The 22,646-nt window shown below is 37.1% G+C and overlaps 1 protein-coding gene across 2 annotated transcripts in view; it reads left to right on the top strand.

The window, feature by feature from the left end:
- Window positions 1-6,815, top strand: part of nkd2b (NKD inhibitor of WNT signaling pathway 2b) — a 31,241-nt gene extending 24,426 nt beyond the window's left edge. The window contains exons 4-10 of one of the 2 annotated variants that reach the window (XM_020937424.2): window positions 1,742-1,802; window positions 2,259-2,386; window positions 2,781-2,876; window positions 3,161-3,302; window positions 3,381-3,438; window positions 3,977-4,101; window positions 4,617-6,815. In XM_020937424.2, coding sequence (XP_020793083.1) covers window positions 1,742-1,802; window positions 2,259-2,386; window positions 2,781-2,876; window positions 3,161-3,302; window positions 3,381-3,438; window positions 3,977-4,101; window positions 4,617-5,188 — 1,182 coding nt within the window. In that variant the 3' untranslated portion in view covers window positions 5,189-6,815. Of the gene's footprint in view, window positions 1-1,741; window positions 1,803-2,258; window positions 2,387-2,780; window positions 2,877-3,160; window positions 3,303-3,380; window positions 3,439-3,973; window positions 4,102-4,616 lie in introns of both variants that reach the window. The other variant, XM_020937423.2, reaches the window with a different exon arrangement.
- The last annotated feature ends 15,831 nt before the right edge of the window (window positions 6,816-22,646 follow it).

The raw sequence follows: 22,646 nt of genomic DNA, 5'->3' as shown, positions 1-22,646 counted from the left end.
GAGATTGTTAAATCGAACCACAGGCCTAAGCGCTGTCATTACTTTGAGTTGAAAAAAGAGGGAGGGGGGTACAGAGTGAGAGAGAGGGGCTCCTTCCACTTAAATACATTCAGATGTTCAGCTTCTCAGCTCAAGGTACACGAAGTTCTTTTGGGGTTTTTTGTAAGCATCTATCTGTTTTTTATTTATCCGGTTTCTAAAATTTGAGGTTTTGATTTCAAAGTGTGCACAGAGCGGCTTGTAGCGCTGGGGGATGACGTAAATGGGATGAATCATTTGTTGTTTAAATACTTGTGGGTTTAGGGCCGAGGCTGCACTTAATTTTCATTGTTTCCACCGCACAGTTTTAATTATTAGTTGTTTGCGTGTGTGAATGTGCAAGCAGATGTGTGTAAGAAAAAAGCTGACATGATTTTTGTAGTATTAAGTCCTGTTTGTGGACCATGAGAAATTTCGCCATATAGTTTTTGTGGTATATAAATTATTCACATATGACAGCATAACCCTTTTCTTCTTATTGCGTCCTTCTACCCTTTAGGCCCCCTTTTGTTTTACAACTGTATTTAATCAGTCCCATCCTATCTGCCTGGAAATTTCCATCTGGCAATTATTCTCCATTGAAAATAAATACACATGTTGCCGTGGGCTCATTGCGTGGTTTGTTTCACATAAACCAAATGTTAAATGTTCTTTTGGAGTCAGAACTTTTTGAACTAAACTTTTCCTAAACTGTGGATGTCTTCCTTTTGTTTGAATCTTTCTGAATGTTTCAAATCAAGTAAAATGAGAATAAGCGGTGTCGAACCAGCTTGCATGCAGAGGTAGGTAAACCGGAGTAGCCAAAGATTGTACTCAATAAAAGTACTGTTACTTCAAAACACTGTTACTCAAGATGAAGTACAGGGTGGTCCAAGAATTTACTCAGGTAACAGCAAAAAAATGATTGGGAACTATTACTACTACAATCTTTTTGGACATAAAACCTAATATATATTTTGTAGTTTATGTAATTTGATAGAAATAATAATAATAATGATGCACAAAATGTGGTATTTTCCAACACTATAGACTCCGAAATGAGAAAAACAAAATAATAATTGAAGAAGGGATATAAGAAGCCTAAATGTTCAAATATTGCCAACATAAAGCTTTTGTGGACTTACTCACAATTATGGCTAGAGAGTAACAGGCAGGACTTACACTGTAGAAGTAAAAGTATTGTGTCTCAAAACTACTCTGAGAAGTATAATTTTGTTAAAAAAGTAAGTGAGCCCTACCCACCTCTGCTTGCATGTTAAAGTGTCTGTTGTAGTTTGATGGATGTGAGAGAGTTGGAGGGGGCTCTGAAGTCGTGCTGTGAAGGCAGACAGTGAAACACAATAAGAGTGCAGATGTTCAAAGGACCTGGGCCTCTTTTTCTTTAGAGGAGGAAATGCTTTGAGGAGACTGTTTGTTTTCTCTGTGTCTGTGGTCTGAACTGTAGATTCACTTACATTTCTAACGCCACCCTCTTTTCCCCTCTCTCTCTCTCCTTCTCTTTCTCTCTATTGCCCCTCTTTCCCACCCCCCACCCTCTCTCTCTGACTCCATCCCTTCCTTCTCTCTCTTTCTCTCTTTTTCCTTCTCTCTCTCTCTTTCTCTTGCTCTGTTTCTTTCTCTCGTTCTTCTCTCTCACTCTCTTTCTCTCTTTTTCCTTCTCTCTTTCTTTCTCTCTCTCTCTTCTCTCTCTTCCATGTCTCAGGAGTTTCCAAATGGAGAGCTGAAGGAGGGGCAGTTCATTGATCAACACTGTCCCCTAGAGGGTAAGATGAGAAATCTATTCTCTGGTGTTTGGATGTTTGCACTAAAAATAGAAAAGCTAACTTGTGCATGAGTTTTGTGTTTATTGATGTCTTTTAATTATGCATTTCACATATGAATCACATCTAAGAAATGTCTTCTGGGACTGACTTCAAGTTAAACATAACACATAAATGGGGCATGGTTATTTATACTGGCCCAAAATATGTAAATACACATGGAAAAGTATGGAAATAATACTTACACTTTACATTTGAATTTGTATTAGGCTCTATTTTTGGTTATTTCTTTGGACAAATGTGCGTTTGATTCACCCTTTCAGCAACACAAACATTTCTGTAAGAATTCGATTTGAAATACAAAATACAAAAGAAAATGTACTTTTTTCTACAATCTCTGATGATGTTAAGTGTGTCTTAGCTAAATATTGGTTAAATGTATCTGTTTGTCGTGTGCAGTGGTTCTTCCTCCTGAGAAAGGCGAGGGCTGTGAGAGTTACCTGCAGTACATGCACACCGAGGACGGAGAGCGGGAGATGATCAGAGACGCCACCAAAGCACCGGGCAAGAAACGCATCAGTCTGGATGTAAGTGCACCGATTCAGTAAATCTATGAAGTCATACAAGTCTAATTTACTGCTTCATAATCTATAAACAAAATGAGGACCAACTTTGTATTTTCTTTTTTGTTTTTCAATGTTTGATTTTATTGAAAGGAGCAGTACACTTCCAACACATATAGTAAAACAACAGTGTTCTTGCTTATCCATTTTAAACTTACAAAAAACTTGGGACATTAATTGAAATAACAGCTGTGCATATTATTTTGTATTATTGTAAACAACCATCCTCTTGGAAAAGGACTGAAAAGCTGAAAGACTAAATAATGAAATAAGCATTGTATTTGAGCCAAACTGTCCTAAATAAAAGAAAGATGAAATTTGTGGAAAACACTGATGTGACTCTTTTTTCTCCTCTCAGGACATGGAGTGTGATGTGTCTGTGGAGGATGATAACAGACAGGAGTGGGTCTTCACACTGTATGACTTTGACAACAGCGGCAAAGTTACCAAGGAGGTGGGTTACTGTTCAAGGAGTTGAATTAGAATGTTTCGAAGTCACATGAATGCCAAATTATTTATGAATTTCTGTTTCTATTTTTGTTTATAGTGACGTTTTGAGCGCATTTGCCCTTTAAAAAAAATTTAATATTTTGTTTTGAATAATTAATTGCTATTGCAACAGTGCTATTTTTTCTTCACTCTGAAATCCATAGATTAAGATGTGGCATAGACAAACCATAAAATATACAGTATAGGGTTTAAGGAATGAACTTATCCCATCTGAAATGTGTTTTACAGGACATGTCCAGTCTCATGCACACCATATATGACGTGGTGGATGCGTCTGTCAATAATTCCTACCACAATAAGAGCAAGACACTGCGCGTGAAGCTGACGGTGACTCCGGAACCCAGGAGCCACCGGAGGGAAACAGCAACAGGTAAATAAAAAAGTAGCAAAAGCACATTTTCATACAGTTATTTTTATGTTTGGGTTAATCTGAAACTGTTATGTGCAGACCGGGGTCACCAGGAGGAAGGCCGGTCTGCTGACAAGAGACACTCAACGTATATAAGGTTAGTCAGTACAGTTCTACATTAATTGCCCTTTCATTCAATAATTCAAATTCTTCTCTATTCTATCTATATTGGTGTTGTCATGACACTAAAACTGGGGTAGGAAAGTGCTTGTTACTCAGTACCCAATCAAGTTACAATAATGATATTAAAAACAGTGTTTTTATGCAATAGAATGTATTTTTTAACACAGAATATTGATAGTATCTCAAGTAGTCAAATGAACAAGAAAATGCAAACCAAAGTTCTTGTAGAGGTGCAAATACGAGGAAATCTTTGGCTTACTGATTGTGCTATACATTTTTTCAATTTTATAGTATCTCAAGTAGTACCATATATGATCTTACACTTACTCCAATAAGAGATGTTGTCCTCTTTATGCTTTTTTCAGTTTCTTTCTTATTCAAATGAGTAGCTAGTTTCAGTACTTATTTTTATTTGCTTATTTTCTCAGCTGTTTTTAAGTAGCTTTAAAACCAGTAGCTTTTAAAACTATTGTCAAATCCAGTAAAAGTCTGTATTTCCCCCTTCTCAGCAGCAGAGGGCAGACCATCGAAGCCCCCGCTGCAGAAGGACAACATTACTGTGTGGATGAAAACACAGAGAGAAGGAATCACTACCTGGACTTGGCTGGGATTGAGAACTACACATCCAGATTTGAAGGTACATTTTCCCACTATTTTACTGACTATAAAAGAATTGTTAGTTTGCAAAAAAAATAAAAGGTTTCTCAGTTAGATTTTTTTCCCTCTTTGATACCTTCTTCTGTCTATATATGGATTTGCTCAAGAAGCGGTGTCATAATAACTTTTATTGCACAAAAATATATGGTCTTTTGAAAACACTGCAAGACAAAGAATAAATTGAAAGCCTTCCACACTGTTGTTTTTGTCTTTGCCAACAGTTTCTAAAGCTACAAGTGTTTGAATGTTATTACTGTATTATTTAATGTATTATGATTTGGGGAAGAATTATCAAAAAGCTTTAATTTGTGTGTGTGTTTATGAATATATTGAGTTAAAAACAGACCATGACACTATTCTTTTCAACATTTGTGTTTTGTTTTTTGTTTTTTTGTTTTTTGGATAGTGTCTATTCCTATTAAAATATCATAAAAATCATACAGTCATATAGGCTCCTGTCATCTCTTTACTGTACTGTTTGCATTTTGTCCTTAGGAACCCCTACCGCTGTTCCCCCTCAGGACCCCCACATCAGAAACTCCCACAGCCAAAGTCGCTCCCGGTCCCACGAACCAGAGACACAAGTGGCTCACCAGCGCCGCTCACAGGTCATCAGCGATAACTACAACCCTGCAGATTTCCGTGGCAAAGGAGGTGCACAGTTTGTAAAATCTCCCAAAGGAAACTACAAGGGAAACAACAACAGTGGAGGCAGCAAAACGGCCAAGTGCCACGGCCACCACACTGGTCAGGATGTGTACCACCTGCCCCCCCAAGCTCAAATCTCCAACCATCACCAACACCCGCTACAGTACAGCCACAGCAAGCGACTTCGGGCCAAAAACAGGGAGTCACCATCCAAAACGCCCCTCTCCCCTCAACCCCAGCACCCACAGCACCCTCAACACCCTCAGCACCCCCAGCCCGCGGTTCCCTCTGTTCTGCCCAGTGCGGAGAGAGAACCTGGGAGTCCCGGATTTGTGGTTCCCGTGGTCCAACGTCACGAGCACCATCATCATCACGAACATCATCATCATCACCACTACCATCATTACCACCAGACATGACTGCCTTAATATCAGTAAGAGAAAACAGACCAACTTCCATAGAACAAACTGAGGACTTCACATCCCATGGAGCACAACAGTGGACATGTGTCTGGTTTTAGGGTAAAAAAAAAATATATTATCATATTCACCATGAACGTTTTTGAATAAATATATTTTGGGGAGCCTAAATAAGAATCTGGCAAACCTTTTGGGACTATATACAAACTTCAGGCTGATTTAACAATGCATTTTGAATGTTGTCCTCATAAATATTTGATTCATTTCTTATTTTCTGTGCATTTGTGCGTCAATGTGCCTTCCATGGATGTGTGGTCTCTTTGTAAATGTCTTTGGTATATCTAATTATATACTGAATGAAGAGTTTAAAGACATGTCTGAGGCCAACCAGCTATGTGATAATTAATGAGCATAGTGTAATCCTATTCCATACCCCCCAAAATATTGCAAAGTTCAAAATACACTGAAATATTATGGGTTATTACCTTTTTGGAAATGGGAACAATTAAATAGGACTGCCCACTGTTGAACTCCTTAGGATCAGTCTGGATTTTTATATTCCTATTGTCAAGCTATATTTGGATGTATGCTGGGAGTTAGTGAAGATCGTTTAAACTAAAACTGAACTAGAAGGATGTTTATGAAGCTATTGTTGTGTATTAAGTCTATGTGGCACAGTTTGTATGAATACCTGCTGGGACTGCATCATTATTCAAGTTATTTTGAAAACCATAAAGCTACCAAGCTGATGTTATACTTTCCTTTTAAAGTGGGACTAAACACCAAATCAGCTTTTTTGTTAATGAACTGTGTATATGGTATTTTAGTGGCATATATCTACTGTTTCTAGTTATTTTTTGCCATCTCTTTGCAGACTACGAGAGTTTCACACCAGAAAAAAAATCCAAAAGTATTTTAAACTGTCTAACTTCTCTATAGTTCTATGGTTAATATCGACATGTGTTCATTTTCTAACACAGGCACAGCTTTAGAACAGCTTTGTTCAGGCAGTAAAGTGAAACTGGGGCTGTTATTGTCCCTTATTATTAATTGAAGACAGTGCGCAGTGTTCTCATTTTGTTACCAAGTGCTGCTTTTACAATATACTGTACTCTTTAAATTTGCTAATTAACAAAATCTTTACTCTCCCCTTTGTTCCTCTTGGCACTGCCCAGTTTAACAGCTCAGTTTTGACTGTGGTTGTGAAAAAAGTCTGTAAAAGTGATGAGGTACAGTAGCAAAAAAAATTTTAATTTAGTGTTTAGTCCCACTTTAAAGCTACTGGTTAACAACCTTTGAAGCTAACTGTCAAACTAGAGGTTGTGTCGGTCAGTGGCACACATTTCCAAAAACATGGATCTCAGGTGTAAAGGTGCTGCTGCTCCCATGGTTACACAGGGGCTGGGGTCTTCTGGGGACGACCAGCTGTGGACTAAGGGACGGGATGGGGTTGAAATCACCACTGCCAGTTTTAATGCAAAAATACCTTGCTATATGTATAAAAAATCTATATATGTAAACACATTTTACTGTATAATTATACTGTATATGCATATTTCATCATGAATATAATTATGCATATTTGTATTTTGTCTTTTATATATTTTAATAAACATTATATAGTTAACATATTTTGTCATCAATTAAGATTTTTTTCTTAAACCATTAAAATCGCTCCATATAACTAGTCTCACGATACGATATCGTCACGGTATGAACCTCGCGGTACGATATTTATTGCGATATTGTGGGAAAGCTCACGATATGGTGGAGAGGCTCACAATTAGGGATGTAACAATATCCAAATCTCTCAGTATGATATTTTCACGATATACATCTCACAGTAAGTTACAATATTTATTGCGATATTTTGTGGAGGCAAACAAAATTGAATATGCTACTTTCTTGTTGTGATGGTCCACAATATTACTGTGAGAACTTTGACGACACAATATCACGATATTTCGGTTATTGTTACATCCCTAGTCTAGAAAGTTTGATAAGTAATGTGACATTATACGTATACATAAGCAACTGACGCCACCTGGCCATGTTACAGGTCAGATCTGTGGAAAGATAGCCTTGCTCACAGTTAGAATGGCTGTTTCAAAATTGCATAGGCTACAGTGAGATAGAGCATTGTGTTGGAACATAAACAATATAAATGCTGTTGGGCAGTTTGAGGGGTTAAGTGACAGGAAAGGGGTATTTTAACACCAATATTTTTCATAATTGCATATCATGTACTATAGATATGAAATAGCCTAATAAAAATATTGTAATGTTGCCAGCTGAAAAGCTTTGACAGTTCTTTCTATAGACACCAGATGGCGACAAATACCCAATAATAATAATATCCAACTTACGCGCCAAGATTACTGAGTACGGCTCTCTGCTAATCAAGTGTAAATATTTAAGTTAAAACACCGTATTAGTAAACAAACATTTTGATAAGTTTGTGGCTGTAACTTTCAAGTGAGTTAGATTAGCACGTATAGATCACTTGGGAAAATTTGTCTTTCATGTTTCAAACTTTTTAGCTCCTGTGTATTTACTTTTTCTTGTCATTTTATTCACACACATCTTGTCAAATAGTCTACTGTTTAAAAGATTATTGTCCCAAGTCTCTTTCTATAGGATGTTTCTGTGTGATTTCACATGAGCTCGCCTAATTGGTGGCAGAGCTCGGGTAAAGCTGCAGGCATTCTCCGCTCCGGTCGTCAGGGATTTGGGAAAGGACTGAATCCGAGCCCCGACTGCGACAAACAATGGCCGCTATGAAAGGCGAGGGGAGGGTCGGCCTAATGCAAATATCCACCACTACTTTGTGCGCCTTGGAGCGAACCTGCGCCTAAACACTGACAACTGCGTATTTCCACTACGTAAGTCCCACTGCAGACCATCAAAAGCAAGTTGTGTATTGGCATGTGTATTAGCATTGTGTATTTGACATGGATTTAATTTTTTCAGCAACAAATGTTCAACTTTTCCAGCAAGAAAATGACAAGAAGCAATGGCGAGGGAAGGACCATCCCTGACGTGCACCTGCTGAGGACCACATAGACAGGTTTGCGCGCTACCTTACTCTCCAATGTTTTCAAGTTGTCACTTATCAGTCTTAATTTGATCAACATTACTTTCTTGATGATCTTAATTGCTTTTATTTGTTTGCGTAAAGTTACCAAATTATACAATAGTGAACTTCTGCAGGAGCGTCCAGGAGTTTTATTGCGGGGGTTTGGTGAAATGTGGTTGCCCCCTAAGTACAGATAGACAGGCCTTTATCCTACAAGTCTTGCATGAGAAAAGCTTTGCAACATAATAGATCAGTGGGAGACAGTGTCTGCTCTAAACAGGAGGGAGCCTCTCTTGTATTTTCGCAATGTCAGATGTCTGAGAGTGAAGCGTGCGTAACTTAAATTGGGGTTAGTTTTAGTCAGTCACTCTTTACTGTGTCTCAACATCAATCATCCGTGCTTTCTATTGGTTTGTCAGGAGAAAGTAATGTGCTCAAATGCTACTGTAAAGCATACCATATCCCCCTAGAGGAGACTTCAAAGTGGGCACAACGTGAGGCCTTTATCGGAACAATTGGTCCATTCTACCGCTGCACCCCAAACTCCAGGACCACCCCCTCAACTCCCTGCTCCCCATTTCCACTTGATTAAGCTCCAAGCTCAGCACAGTCCCAAGGTCCGAAGGGGAAAAAAACCTTCACTAATTCTGACTGAAAGGAAAAGAAGAAGAAGACGGCACTGTTTAGTCTGTTTAGGATTTGGTTCATTAGGTAGACATGTGTTTTTTCCATGCTTGTAAGATAAATATAGAGAACTGTGATCATGATGACAGGAAGATAAAGAAAGATAAAGAGAGAAGTTCATTTATTACACTACAGATGTAATAGAGAGCATGCATTTATTTAGAAATACATGAGCGATATTTTTCAAGACAATTGATCTAGATGTAGCTTGATCTTTTTCTTGTACTGATCAATCACTTTATAACATACCCACTCTAATGTTTTGTCCAGTTGACACAATTTATTTAACCTTCTTTTGCTATTCCCTTAATAAGGTTAATGAACATAGACATGTTTTAAAATTACCTTCTGCTTAAATAACTTATGAAATCTTTTACCCCGTTGCACTTTACACAAAATTAATCTAATTTACTCCTCAAAAGAATGCTTCTTCACCAAGATTGACAGGTGATGTTTCGATTAAATAATAAATTGAGGTGCACTATGTAATAGAGGATCACTGTCTACTACCTGTCTATCTTGCATTTATTCAATTACAGGTATTTTATTTATATAGTTAAAAGTATTTAGTAGTTTTAAAATGGTTGCTACTACTTGTTCAGTCCGTCCTTGTGGAATAATTTCTTTATAACATTACTCAAAAAACACTTGATAAGGCATTTTCCTGAACAGATGCACCAAATTGGATGTGTGAACAAATTACATGAGTGAAAAGTGTAATTATTAGTCACTTTTTACTGAAATGTATTTTGTTAACTACTAATAATATTCTTGATAAATTCTATGTAAGTAAATATTGACCTGAGAAATTAGGATAGCACAACTAGATCCTTACACAAGTTGAAGTACAACTTAGCCTTACGCTTTGGTACCCACTTTTCTAAATGACACCCATGGCTATTTATGACAACTTTTTACAACTCTTGAAAAAAAACAAAAAAAAAACAGGCACCACTCCTCCTTGAGAGTCTCTTTTCTTACCACCAAGGGCCTTTTTGAACTGCACCTATTTAATTGCAAATCACATCTCTGCAGACGTTCACTCCTCTTTTTTCCCCAGTTGGTTTTACAGTATTTGTGAGTAATTACCTCTATGGGTTCAGCGCAAGCAGAGGCCGGCTCCGGACCACTGTACAAATTCTCGCTGGGGTGGTGGGGTTGCCTGGAGATAAGCGGCACTACATGAAGGCTGTCTGCTCCTCTCTTGTCCACCTCCCTCTCCCCCTCTCCCCTTCTCCTCCCTCTCTTCTTACATGTCTTCTGCATACTAATAGGCCAGACAAAGCTGATTGCAAACAGGCTTGTCAAGCTGATTATTAATATTCCGCACTTTAAGAGCTTTCACTGGGGTTTATGGAAATCCACACCATTGTTGTTAGAAATATAGGCTTATTTTCCCACGTTGGACACATGAGGAAGAGGGAATGAGCTCTCTTCAGCCAACTTGGCTCTACTGCCGGCTAGACTTTCACTTCTTTTGCTCACTAGTTACTGTAGGGAGCCTTTTTCGTTAATTTATTATCATCTGTAGGAAAGTCACAATAGAGCTACACATTTTGGTTAAAAAGGTGATTTATAATGCAAATTTGAATTGAGATATTTGTTTAGAAAGCAGGATTCATTTTACACAATGCACAAGTTTGATTCAGTTGTGATATTTTGTCATAGTATCTACTTTTCTTTACATCATTGCCAAACCATGAATGTGCTTTCCATTGGTTGATTATGTGATTAGTTTTGTGAAAGTTAAGTTATAGTAAATATTACATATTATAAACAGCCAGATAAAAACACTTTCTACTACTTTTGTGGAATATTGACTGAATTACCTCTAAATTTATTTTCAGTGAACTACATGGTGTTATAAAAACATGATTTAAATGTTTATAGAAACCACAAATATTTACCCTAGCAGTATCCACATCGTTTTACAAACCTATCTGTGCTTTATCTTTAAACAGGAAAGTCTCGTTTTTTCTCAGCAACATGCAAGTAATCATTGTATTCTGGACTAAACATGGCATGTAAGACTTTGTAAGGGAAATATGTCACATAGGACAACTATCCGTTCTCTGCTGTTCCAAATTATGATGGCCAAAAATATAATTTACAAACTATTCTGTTATTGGTGGAGGAAATTGTAATAGTGATAACACATGAAGTGGTAGTGGTAGAAAAAATGTTACTTCTTAAATTGAGATAACTTCATATTTTAAGTGTAGAGCTATTAGTAGTAATGTCTGTATCAGTAGCAGCAAAGTTGATCATTCTGGACAGTGCATACAGATGTTGTGCCTTGAAGCCATACACGTCACCTGTCTTTCATAAATACTGAGCAATGACAATAAACACTTAACAATAACTTTACAATTTTAAATATTTTTCCTTAAAGGACCTATATTACATACCTTTTTGATCTATGTTGTAATGTAACATACCTGGAATTTTGTTTAGTTTTGTGTTATTCTCAAATCAAAAATGCTCTGTTCCATCTTGTAATATCATGTGGTGACACAGCAAGTGCTCCACTGTGTTTTGAAACCCCATGCACTTCGCTAGAATCATTTGGGTGATTTGAAATTGCAAATGACATGACATTACAAGTAGAACAGATTATTTTGAGTTTTGGAGATGTTGACAGACTAATAAACCATATCCGGGTATATTTTTAATAAGGTGACGACATAATAAAATATTTTGTGTGATATAGGACCTTTTACTATACAAAATTTCCTTGACCTTGTTTCCTTATCTTTTTTTTTATTTATTTGTTTTGTTTATTTGTTTTTAATGTTTTAATTGACTCAACTTGAAAACTCCACAGCCTTCCTGACATTGAGCTTGCTCCTCAATGACAAAGCACTTCTTCCTATAAGTCTGTATTCTCAGGAGGCCTTTATAATTAGAGCTATGGAAACAGGAAGCACCTCGCCCTCCCTATCTCCTCTTCCTCCCTGCCTCCTCCTCCTCCTTGCCCTCAGATCTACATTTATTTGTGTGTATTATCAGGTGACTGCGATAGTATCTACAGCTGTGATCGCCAGCAACTTTCTTCCTCGAAATGAGCAGTAGAAATGTATCTGCTCCAAAGCAATTAGCATGTTGTTGGACATAGACCATGGGGCAGTTGGGTAATTACTGGCTATTTTGGTCTTCTTGTACATGTTTATTTAACTTTGTGTACTTATTTTGTACTTAGACAACAACAGGTCAAGTGTGGCAACTACTACTGGTAGCATGCTCACAAAACAAACAAATTATAGTTCACAATATAAACTACTAGTAGGCTACCTGTGTATTTTTGGAATAGCTCTTGTAAAATGACTGACTGCCACTGTGCTGTTGAAAACCTGTTATGGACTTGGTATTATGCAGACAATAGAAGGTATAATTTCTCTCTGACAGAACTTAATCCTCCAAAGTAGCTTAACTTGCACTATAAATATTACGTTTAATAAAACTCGGTGTATTAGCTGTAATTAAATAGGATTTAATAAAGCGTATTCTGTAAAAAGGGTCACTCAAATTTTTTCACATTAAGTGCTATCTCGTAAATCTACATGGAGACAAGCTGATGGCGCCACCCTGCCAAGTTACAGGTCAGATCTATGGAGAGGCAAGCCTGCTCACAGAAGGAATGTATGTTTTTCAGAGTGCCTTTTAACAACACCTGTAACACCTGAAACTTGTGAAAAATTCCTGGCAATGCAATAACAGCTCCATGGAGACAAACAAGTGGCGTAACCAACAGAAAAGTTACATTTTGTGCAGTACACTTTATAGTAAGTAATTAATCCATGTGTAAACAGCTACAAAATCACAACCTCAGCAGGATTTAAGTGGATGATGCTATAAATCTAAAACAAAAGCCATACCTCTCATTCAGGAAGCACTCACCTCCAAAGATACCCCCACTGCTCTAAAGCATTAGTACTTATTACATTGTTACTATATTATTATGTAACCAGGTGTACTTAAGTTTTTTTAAAAAGTCACCAATTCTCCCTTTCTTTTTATCTTTCGGTCATCACCTCCTCAGTGAAGGTGTGTGTGACGTTTTTATTAAAGTGCAGAGGCCTGTCTGACACTGCAGTGATGAGGGGTGAACCAGTATTTAACCCATTTCTCGTTCCGTCCTGCTCAGACACGCAGGGTTCAAGGCAGAGGGATAGAGAGGAGGTGGGGGGGTGGTCTTTTATTGACTCTGAGGAGTGTGTCCCACCTTTCTACTGTGGGAGGAATGTGCACCTGGAGCTGTTTGCAGAGTAATCGACAGAACAATGTAGCGCCACATCTGCACCAATCAGAGACACTGGAGGGGCTTTTATCTATTAATTATTGTTCACTGTGTAAGTATAGGCCAAGTGATGGATGATCTTGACTTTATGCTCAGGTGAGATAGTCATTTTTGGTATTTTAGCAGAAAAAAGTGTATTGTATATTAGTGGTTATCAGAAAGGTAACTGAGAGTGTGTTCATACAGTCCTTGTGTGGTCGTGGTTTAGATGTAGACGTGGTTTGATTCTGTTTTAGTCTTGGTTAAGTCCAAGTTTAGTTCCTGGTTTAGTACCAGTTTTGTGGGAATACACGCTAAATATCAATACAAAACTAAATACATACATTTGAATAATTCATGTTTTGTATATGAATATGACTGAACAATTTTGACCCGTTTTAGAAGTGCTGTCATATTTGAATTTATGTTTTAAAATCAAGAAAAAAATATATGTTCATGAGCATTCAACATCTGAGAGAATCTGAAATATAAACAACTAAACTAAAATAAGCATCACATTCTTATCTTAGTTGCAGTGATCTAAATAAAAGATCCTACAAATGGGATATATTGTCCTTATTCTTTGTCATTTGCTAATTGCAAATATTCAAATTGCAGTTTCAATTTAATTATGATTATTCAAATATTATGGCTTTGTTATTAGTAATCCTAAAGTGAATTGATTATGAAGATTGTGTGCAAGTAGTTCTGTATTTAGACCTAGTTTTGTTCTGACAGATCTGAACTAACATGAGTTCTCTCCTGGTTTAGCCTGGTCTGGCATTCGATAAACCTGATTTCAACTTTAGTATTTCTTTTTTCAGATTGATGGTCAACAAAATGTTACAAAGATGAATTATTGTCCAATTTTAGCTGTTCCTGCATTTGTGAAACCTATATTTAATTACCTACCATGTTTTGGCCTGAACTTTCTGGTCAGTCTGGCTTGCTCTGTCCTCTATTACAGTGTACACTCAGAAGGAGATGAGCCAGGATAAAACAACTAGGTTACGCCCCACCGAGGAATTAGGATGCCTGGGGGGGGCAGTGGATGGTTCAGCCTGGCTAGCCCTTAATACTGTGATTCCCTTAGTCAACAAAGCAGTGCGTTTGATGGGACTCCTCTCTGGGACTTGTCTGAAGAGAAGGAGGGGGGGGGCTCTCTGAGGAGGGGCTGGTCCCGGATGGTTTGGGGACACAGTTGGCAGCCTCACATCCACAGCAGCGGTGCACAGAGACACATGCTCTCCACAGACAAGAAGGAAGAAGGTAGGACTATTTTGAAACTTTTAGACTATTTTGCACCAGGAATTTATTGCAGGCATGGGAAAGACAGTTGGCAATTACGGCTAGTTAAGTTACCTGCGTACTATAAACATGGAGCTTTTGTGGAGTTTTTGTATTTTCTTGCATTTGCTGGGAGTAAAGAGAAGGTTTTAATTTCATTCTGAGTTGACTGAAGCAAAAAGCAGAAACAGCACGTCAATATATAGTAAGTTGTAGTGTATTATCTTTATTATATTACTCTTATAAAGGCATTTTTGGATGTTTTCTTTTTCTTTTCTTTTTTTTCTATTGTTTCTTATAAGACAATTAACATGTTTTAATAGTGTTTAAATTTGGTCACTGAAAAGTTGAGCCATAGCTTCAAGAAGTTGTTAAGTGGCTGTAGTACACTTTTTTTGCAATAATTTAAGCAAAAACAGCACTCCAGGCTTCATAGCACTTAATCTTATGGTAGAAATGATATTATGCTTTTATTGTGGATGTTGGATCTTATTGTTAACATTCTTCAACTGTTACACTGACATTTCTGGAAGTTGCTCTTATTATGTAAAGTCTTATGCATCTTATAATTGTTTTGATAATTGTTTTTATTGATACCAAAAGCAAAACCTGTGCCCAAAGCCTAACAATTTATTTCAGAAATGATTTATACAGTTTTTTGTACAGAACACTGATGTGTAAATGAGATACATCCAATTTTATGCTTGACTTGAAACACTTGGAATAACATAGCACATGGGCAAGTCTGTGCAAAGATGTCCTATTTGAGATTTGGATTTGTTTGATTGGATTTATGGTTCACCTGCTTCCCTGTGGCATATAAATTTACTGTGCTGTGTACATGCATATTTTTAAGGTTTGGAGCTGGTTTTGTAGAAATGAGCTGTACAATATTGAAATGAAAAAATGAAATGATTGATAAGCATGTTGAATATTGCAAGTATTATGTTATAGATTTGGTAATTTAGTGGTTATGCCACTTAATTTGAAACTACAGTAGTTATTACGTAATTTGGGTCAAAATCAGATTATGACCAAGATCGAAACAAGACTGAATGTGGTCTAGAGTAACAATTTCATGAGTTAAATTTAACTTCTTTTGTAAATCACAGCTTATTTTCATTTTTGGCTCTAGGGGGGGCATGGATCATATATCATGATAACATTTAAATATATACAGTAATTGTTTAAAAAAAAACAAAAAAAAACACAGTTTTGGGTTGAATGTTACACGTTATCTGTCAAGTTATCTGTCTTTTTCCTTAGTGCCAGAATCATGACACAAGCCTTACATAACATGGTTTATACTTTAAATGTGTTTTTTTTGTTTTGCAGTGATGTGATTTGCCCTGTTGAGAGTGTCTTAATTGGTGAGATAGGTCTTGTCCTCTACTTGACTTCACAACTGTGGGAGCCCAGTGCTGTAATTCGACCTTGTCCGTTTGGCCACCTGTGCTCGCGCGCACAAAGAAAACACTGGTTTTGTGTTGGAGTGACAGGAGCGGAGGTAGATTTTAGTGCGCCTCTGACAGGTGGTGTCCACTGTTGTGGTCTGTCTCTGCCCAAAACAGCTGCATGGGGCATGGGAAAAACGCTATTCCTAAACTTTACGGACGTCTGAAAATGCTGATTAGTTAACGAGAGGTGTGGCTTGATTACACCAAAAAGAAATTACGTGAGTATTTGAGTTGTAATTGAAACCATAATTATTTTTAAACAATTTATGCACTGTCAAACCTTTACTTGCAGAAGTACAGACTTGTTATGAGTAATTTGTCATTTTTTTAATGACGATTCTTGTTTTATAAGACACTATAATCAAAAAATTATAGTTGATTTGCGAGAGCCCATATAATTCAGAGGATAAATTCATTCGTTTCTTTTTTAATAACATTATTTATTTTGTTAAAGATTTGAGTAATAATCTTAATCACAGTTCAAATTCTATAAACTCCACAGTGTGGTTTAGTTCACTGTAGTTTTAACTCGGTGCTGTAGCCCTTGTCTTTACCCCCTCACCGCGGGACAGTGTGAAGTGGGATGGTCCTGTGAAGAGTGCTATAGAGGCTCTGTGTGAACCACATGGAGGAGGTCTGAGAATGGGCAAGTCCAGTGCCTCAAAAGTACAAAGTGAAGACTTACTTTTAAATATACTAAATTAATTTCAGTTCATTTATTAGATTTATAGTAAAGTCAAACTAAGAGCAGCAATATTATTAGTAGTAGGAAGTCAAGATTACAATTTTGATTTTAACACATTTCACGCCTACTTGGTATTTTGTATTAAGAGGTGTTTAAAGCATTGGCTGCTTCTTGGAGTCCATACATCACTGTGATTGGTTAAATCCACCTGTCACTCACTCAGAGGCTGACCAGTAGGAGTGTGTAGGAAAATGTCTGTGTTTGAACATAGAACTCTATTAAAGAATCTACCAATGAATTACAATATGACGATTTCACCAAATGAGCGTTTGGCCACAGAGGTCAGATCACAATTTGATTTTCATCAGGTCATTGACATATTAATTGTAGTCTTCATTTGAGCTACACTCTGTTAAACGAATGGTCTTCTATTCAATTGGCATGAAATGTGGACCGCCTAAAGTTTATTCTATTGCTTTTTCTTGTAAATTAAAATTAGTAATGATAACAAATAATGGAAATGGTTTGCTTTGGTTTACATAAAAGCCCACAAAGAATAGCTGTACATGTATGACATTATGATGATCCAATTAAATAAACTATATTTCCATTTTTATTTTTATTTAGATACAATTTTGTGTCAGATGTTATAGCAGGGTTGAATCTATCTGTTTTATCAGCAGCTGCTGTAGAGAGCCTGTGTGTGGCTTTGTGAGCTCGGTCTGAAGTGATGTGGAGCCGAGGTGCTACATTCCTCAGTTTGTTGTGTGTTTGTGACTCTGGTTTGTCCCCAATGACCACCCATTCTTTTACCCATCCATTATAACACAGCAGGACCCATTTCACCCATTCTTTCAGGAGCAGTGGGCAGCATATGGGGCATCCAGGGACCTATCTCCATGATTTTGTTGCTGGCTTGGTCAGGACTACCTTAGCTGGAGGATTTTACCTATGGTGTGTGTTATGGGTTGAAAACAGAGTGGCCAGAGAAAAAAAAAACAGACACAGGGAGAACATGCAAACTCCACATAGAAGGGCCCAGGGATCGAACCCCAAACCTTCTTGTTGTGAAGCATGACTACTATCCACTCAGCCATCATGCTGCAAGTCTGTAGAAAATATGAGGTAAAACAATATCAAATGCATAAAGAATAATATTTATTTTATAGTAGTTTGTAGTTTTGGTCTAGGACTGCAAGATTAACCACTTTTTGAAGTTTTAATGCTCACAGTTAACAAATTATAAAGGCTGCATTCATATGTTTAATATCATTTCTCCTGCAAACAACGAAATGTCTTCAAAGGGTTTAATTTTGCATAAAACTTGGCTAACACAGTTTATACTCCTACAAACTGAAACAGTTCATATTTTTCTTCTCAACTTTTTAGGGTCCTTATCTAAACTTTCTTAACTAGGATCTAGATTATTCATTGCATTTCATAACATTTCAGACTAGTTATTACTTTATAATTTAGCTTGCAATAACACAAAAGCGCCCAATGCTTGAATAAAATTAATTTCACACCCCTTTAGCAGATGTTCCCTGGAAAAACAAAGACATTTTTGAAACATAAAATTATTATGACCCATATGTAAATCAGTCTAGTAAAAGTCATTTTAACTAATATTTTTGATGATCTGCTGCAGTCAAGTACCAAACAAATTCCTCTGTGTACCTCCTCTCTCAAATATGTCCCATTAGTTTTATCTGTTGGGCTGAAAAAGGACAGTAGTGCAGCTCTCATGTCATTGGGCTAATTTGTTCCCCTGGTGCTGTTATCTGATTGGATGGCACTGCTGGGATTGGCCTATCTGACTTTTCACATCACATAAATATAGTTTACCAGAAGCCTGTGTAAACATGACTATTTAAAACTCTAAGGAAAACAACAGGAAAGGTTTAATTTTTGTGTTTTGTAAACATTTGGTGTCATCAGGTTTTTCAGTCTGGACATCAGTTAAACACTTACTACATAAATCAAGGCAATGCAAACATACATTTTGGACAACCTGAACTGGATCTAAGTCAGTGCAAACAAATAAAGTGTAACAGAAGGTGATTCACAGCCTATGTACACAAACTGTGCTTCCAGGTTTGGAAAAGTAACCTTTTATGAATCACATATTGGAATCATTTATCAGTTGAATATAAAAATAACAAGATGAGGGAAGTCAGTTAATGAGTACAAAGGGTAGGTATCGGTGAAGTCAACCCAAAGTAATATTAATGTTGAAAAAAATATAAATCCTGTTTAAAAGTAGTAGCTGTGCAAGTCCTATACTGAAAGAAATGGCTTCACAGTACTTCATGTAACCTTTCTAATGGACAGTCACTGGTTGGTGTCCATGGAGATGCTGTTGCTGTGTCTGTCTAAAGTATGGCTTAACTATTTATAACTTATTTAACTTACATATAACTTACCCATCTCTATGGAGAGAAGCCTGTGACGCTATCAAAGAAAGTTACGCATCAGATCTGTGGCAAGGTGACCCCAATCATAAAAATAGCATCTCTATGAAAATAAATAGGTTGCGGACATTCCACGAGAAAAGTTACATAGTGTAGCTTTAATGTTACACTTGACATCCCATGGCAGACGTTCGTGGCCTATACTCACTGTAGACTTGTACTAAACCATAAGGGCATATGCCTTTATTTTAACTTGATTTATTATGTTACAATTAAAGGATGAGAAAGGAGGAACATGAAAGAGAAAAACTACTGCCACAGCGTCAGAGAGGGTGACCTGCTGGAAAAGGGCTGGGGCAGCAGAAATTACAGGGCCAGCTCCAAACAGAGCAAAACGGGAGTGTATATTTGAATAGTGCAGATCTGAGCGAGATTATACAGTAGGATATATACATAGAGCTAAATGTAGACATCTGTATATAAAACAATTCTCCTTCAGCGGGTCCATGTCTCACTTTGATGTGTTCTCGGACTGGAGGATTTGGGAGAAAGGATCATATTGTGTTATAAAATGCATATATACTGAGCCATTTTGGGGTCAAATTAGAGAAGACTGTACCTATGAATATTTGTATATATTGGACTGTATTTGACACTCTGTTTGTACAAACAGGCTATTTGTTTCTTCACAGATTTGTCCTACTCCCAAACATTATTTATTCCGCTGAGTCTTCATTCCTATCATTATCTATGTAATTCTGAGTGACATATGACAGCTCTACAGAGGTGTAATGCCCCTACTACACAAAATGTACATTCATGAAGAGATCCTAACAGGTGCATTAGTCAGACAGGTGCACTGATCAGACAGGTGCACTGATCAGACAGGTGCACTGGTTAGACGTCACTACACCTCATGAAACAATAGTTAAGTTTCCTTTGTGAGTTTGTAAAATTCAGAAACACGTCAAGTCTCTCGAGAACAAATTAAATGTTTACATATGGACAACAATGCATGCATATCAAAAGAATAAATTTTTAACACTTTGCCTGTATAGATTCAGGTAATAATTTAAGTCGAACTGAATCTTTGCATATACATGCAAAATATTTTCAAGCAAAATTATGCAAACAACACTTAAGGAGGGAGTCATATGCAAAATCTAGGGCGAAGTCAGGTAAAATGAGCCACATGGCTCAGTAAATTTTCACTCCCAAGACTCTCAATTTATTCTCTTCACTATTTCACAAAATACAAAACATCTAATTGGTGTGTGAGGATTATTGTGGGAGAAGCCACACTTGACTATTTTAAAATGAGCTAATGTGTAAATTGTGTCACTATGGTATCTGCTGAACATTCTGCCATAATGATACATATAGACCACTGTACTCATTATCTCACTGCAAAGTAGAGAACTGAGAAGACACTTGTACCTTGAACATTGGGAGAGGTTGGAAGAGTTGGCTTTCCTTTGAAAATACACTACTTACGTGTGAATATTTTACCATAAATCTAGTGTTGTGAGATAATAAAATTGCGCGACCTTGTGATATCATTAAGCTGTATTTTTCATGGTCACTTCCAGGTCTGACATCATCCACAAGATCTAGTCAAGGTGTATGGAGTTTAAAAACACAGTGGAGACTTTCCTTTATACCACATTACATCACAAGGTGGAGAGGAGTGTTTTCTGTTTGAGAGACGAACAGGGTTTGTGTGTTAAAGGAGTGAATGAAACAAAGAAGATTTGGTTTCATTTTTGACTTGTCCAGGAGCACTAATAATTTGAGAAAAGACTGAAATGTATCTTGAAAGTTAATAGCATCGTATGGTTAGACAATATGTAATTTGAATGTTCTTAGAAAGGACATTATATAACTAAAATATGTATTGTGCTTGCAGTGACACACCCATTCAGTTTCTATTGTATTTCTATTAATTGTTCAACCCGTATGTCTTCAGTTTGTTGTCAGTCTCCCAGTGGACAAATGCCGTAGTCTTTATCAGGTCGTCTAGTACTCGTCTGTGTTAGGTCCTTGTGTGTCTGCCTCTTAATGACAGGAATCCACTGACCCTCTAAATATAAGCCAACCTAATTATCCAACCTCACTCCCCTCACTGTATGTAAACATGCCAGCGTAATATGATTTTCACATTTTCACACAATGCACTAATTTTCTAGGAAGCTCTGAAAGGATTTCCTGTGTTTAAAGTCTACTCACCAAAATAGATAGCACGTATGGCTAACATTGACTGCCTGCATTCCAGAAGTATTCTCAGTTTTATAGTTACATTTACTTTAAAGGTGCACTATGTAACTTTTGCCATATGCTTGGAGCTATAGAGAGATTTTTGCTTTGCCCAACATTTTCAAAAATATAACAATAAACATATTCATTGCATTTGTGTTAATTACAGGAGTTTATTGCTAAAAATAAGCTGAAAAACATGTGTTCTTACGATGATTGGGGTCGCCTCTCCCCAGATTTGACTTGGCTACTTAATGCACGGCTTTTTTATTTACTTTTTTATACAATAGTTGCCAATTAATGTTTGTCGCATGTTGCCAGTTACATACATTTTTGATGTTTGATACTTTTATCCCAAAATTGAAGTGGCATTTTGCATTTTGCGTGGATGCACCCATATTCAAATAAAAGTATGGCTGCTTAAGAAAATAATACATACATGAAAGTGAAATTTTAAAATGATACATATGATTTCTGAAAACAATACTTTTTTTTTTTTTTCAAAAACCTGCTCAAGTAAAGGCAATTGATCATTTCCCACCCTTGAGTACGGTATTATTTTGACAGTTTTGTTGAAGAAATGTGTCCTTAAGGTGTCATATATATCTTTATCATCACTAAAGGATGCCCCACATATGTCAGTGGTTTGTAAAGCCAAGTAAAAGATTGATTTTCCCCCTCGGACAATATCGTGCCGAATGACCCGAACCGGCCAATCCTGTGCTGATGTCTTCTTTTCTTTTTCCTCTTTGAAAAGCGGCAGAATAAGCTGAAACCCTAGTCCATTTGTATTGTGGGGACAAAGAGAGCACATTGTGGCAGAGGAGAGAGAGGAGGGGGTGGGAGGGTTCAGGGGAGAGGGGCAAAGACCAGAGACCCCCGCAGAGTGGAGTAACACAGGCAGCAGTAGCACTATGGAAGCCCAGTGGTCACAGGGGTCAGATAGTGTTGTTGTTTCCTTCAGTGATGCATCTTGGGGTGTTTTGTCTTTTTTTATAACAAAAAATATGAAATTATACTACAAAGAAAAGAGTTAACATGCACAAACACATGACGTCATTTAGCATTTTGACTCCTCATCTGTTTTATCACTGGACAAAAGAGAAGAAACTGTTGATCAAGTTTGGATAACTAACTTGCTACTATCTTTTTATTGTTTCCTTCTTTTTATTTCTCGACTAATGTTTGGCTTTTTGGTTTGAGAGTTTATTAAAGTTATGATGTTGTTTGTATCGCACATTTTGGTCACCTGCTGGGTTAGATTGTGGTAAATCTGTATGCATTTAATCTTCCGTCTATTCGTTTTCTATCCGGAAGTTACGTTGACAG

Source organism: Boleophthalmus pectinirostris, unplaced genomic scaffold (assembly GCF_026225935.1).
Source record: "Boleophthalmus pectinirostris isolate CB_2022bp ecotype Guang Dong unplaced genomic scaffold, ASM2622593v1 HiC_scaffold_6, whole genome shotgun sequence".
In the NCBI taxonomy this organism is placed as follows: Eukaryota; Metazoa; Chordata; class Actinopteri; order Gobiiformes; family Gobiidae; genus Boleophthalmus; species Boleophthalmus pectinirostris.
This window is presented reverse-complemented; position numbering and strand designations above follow the sequence as displayed.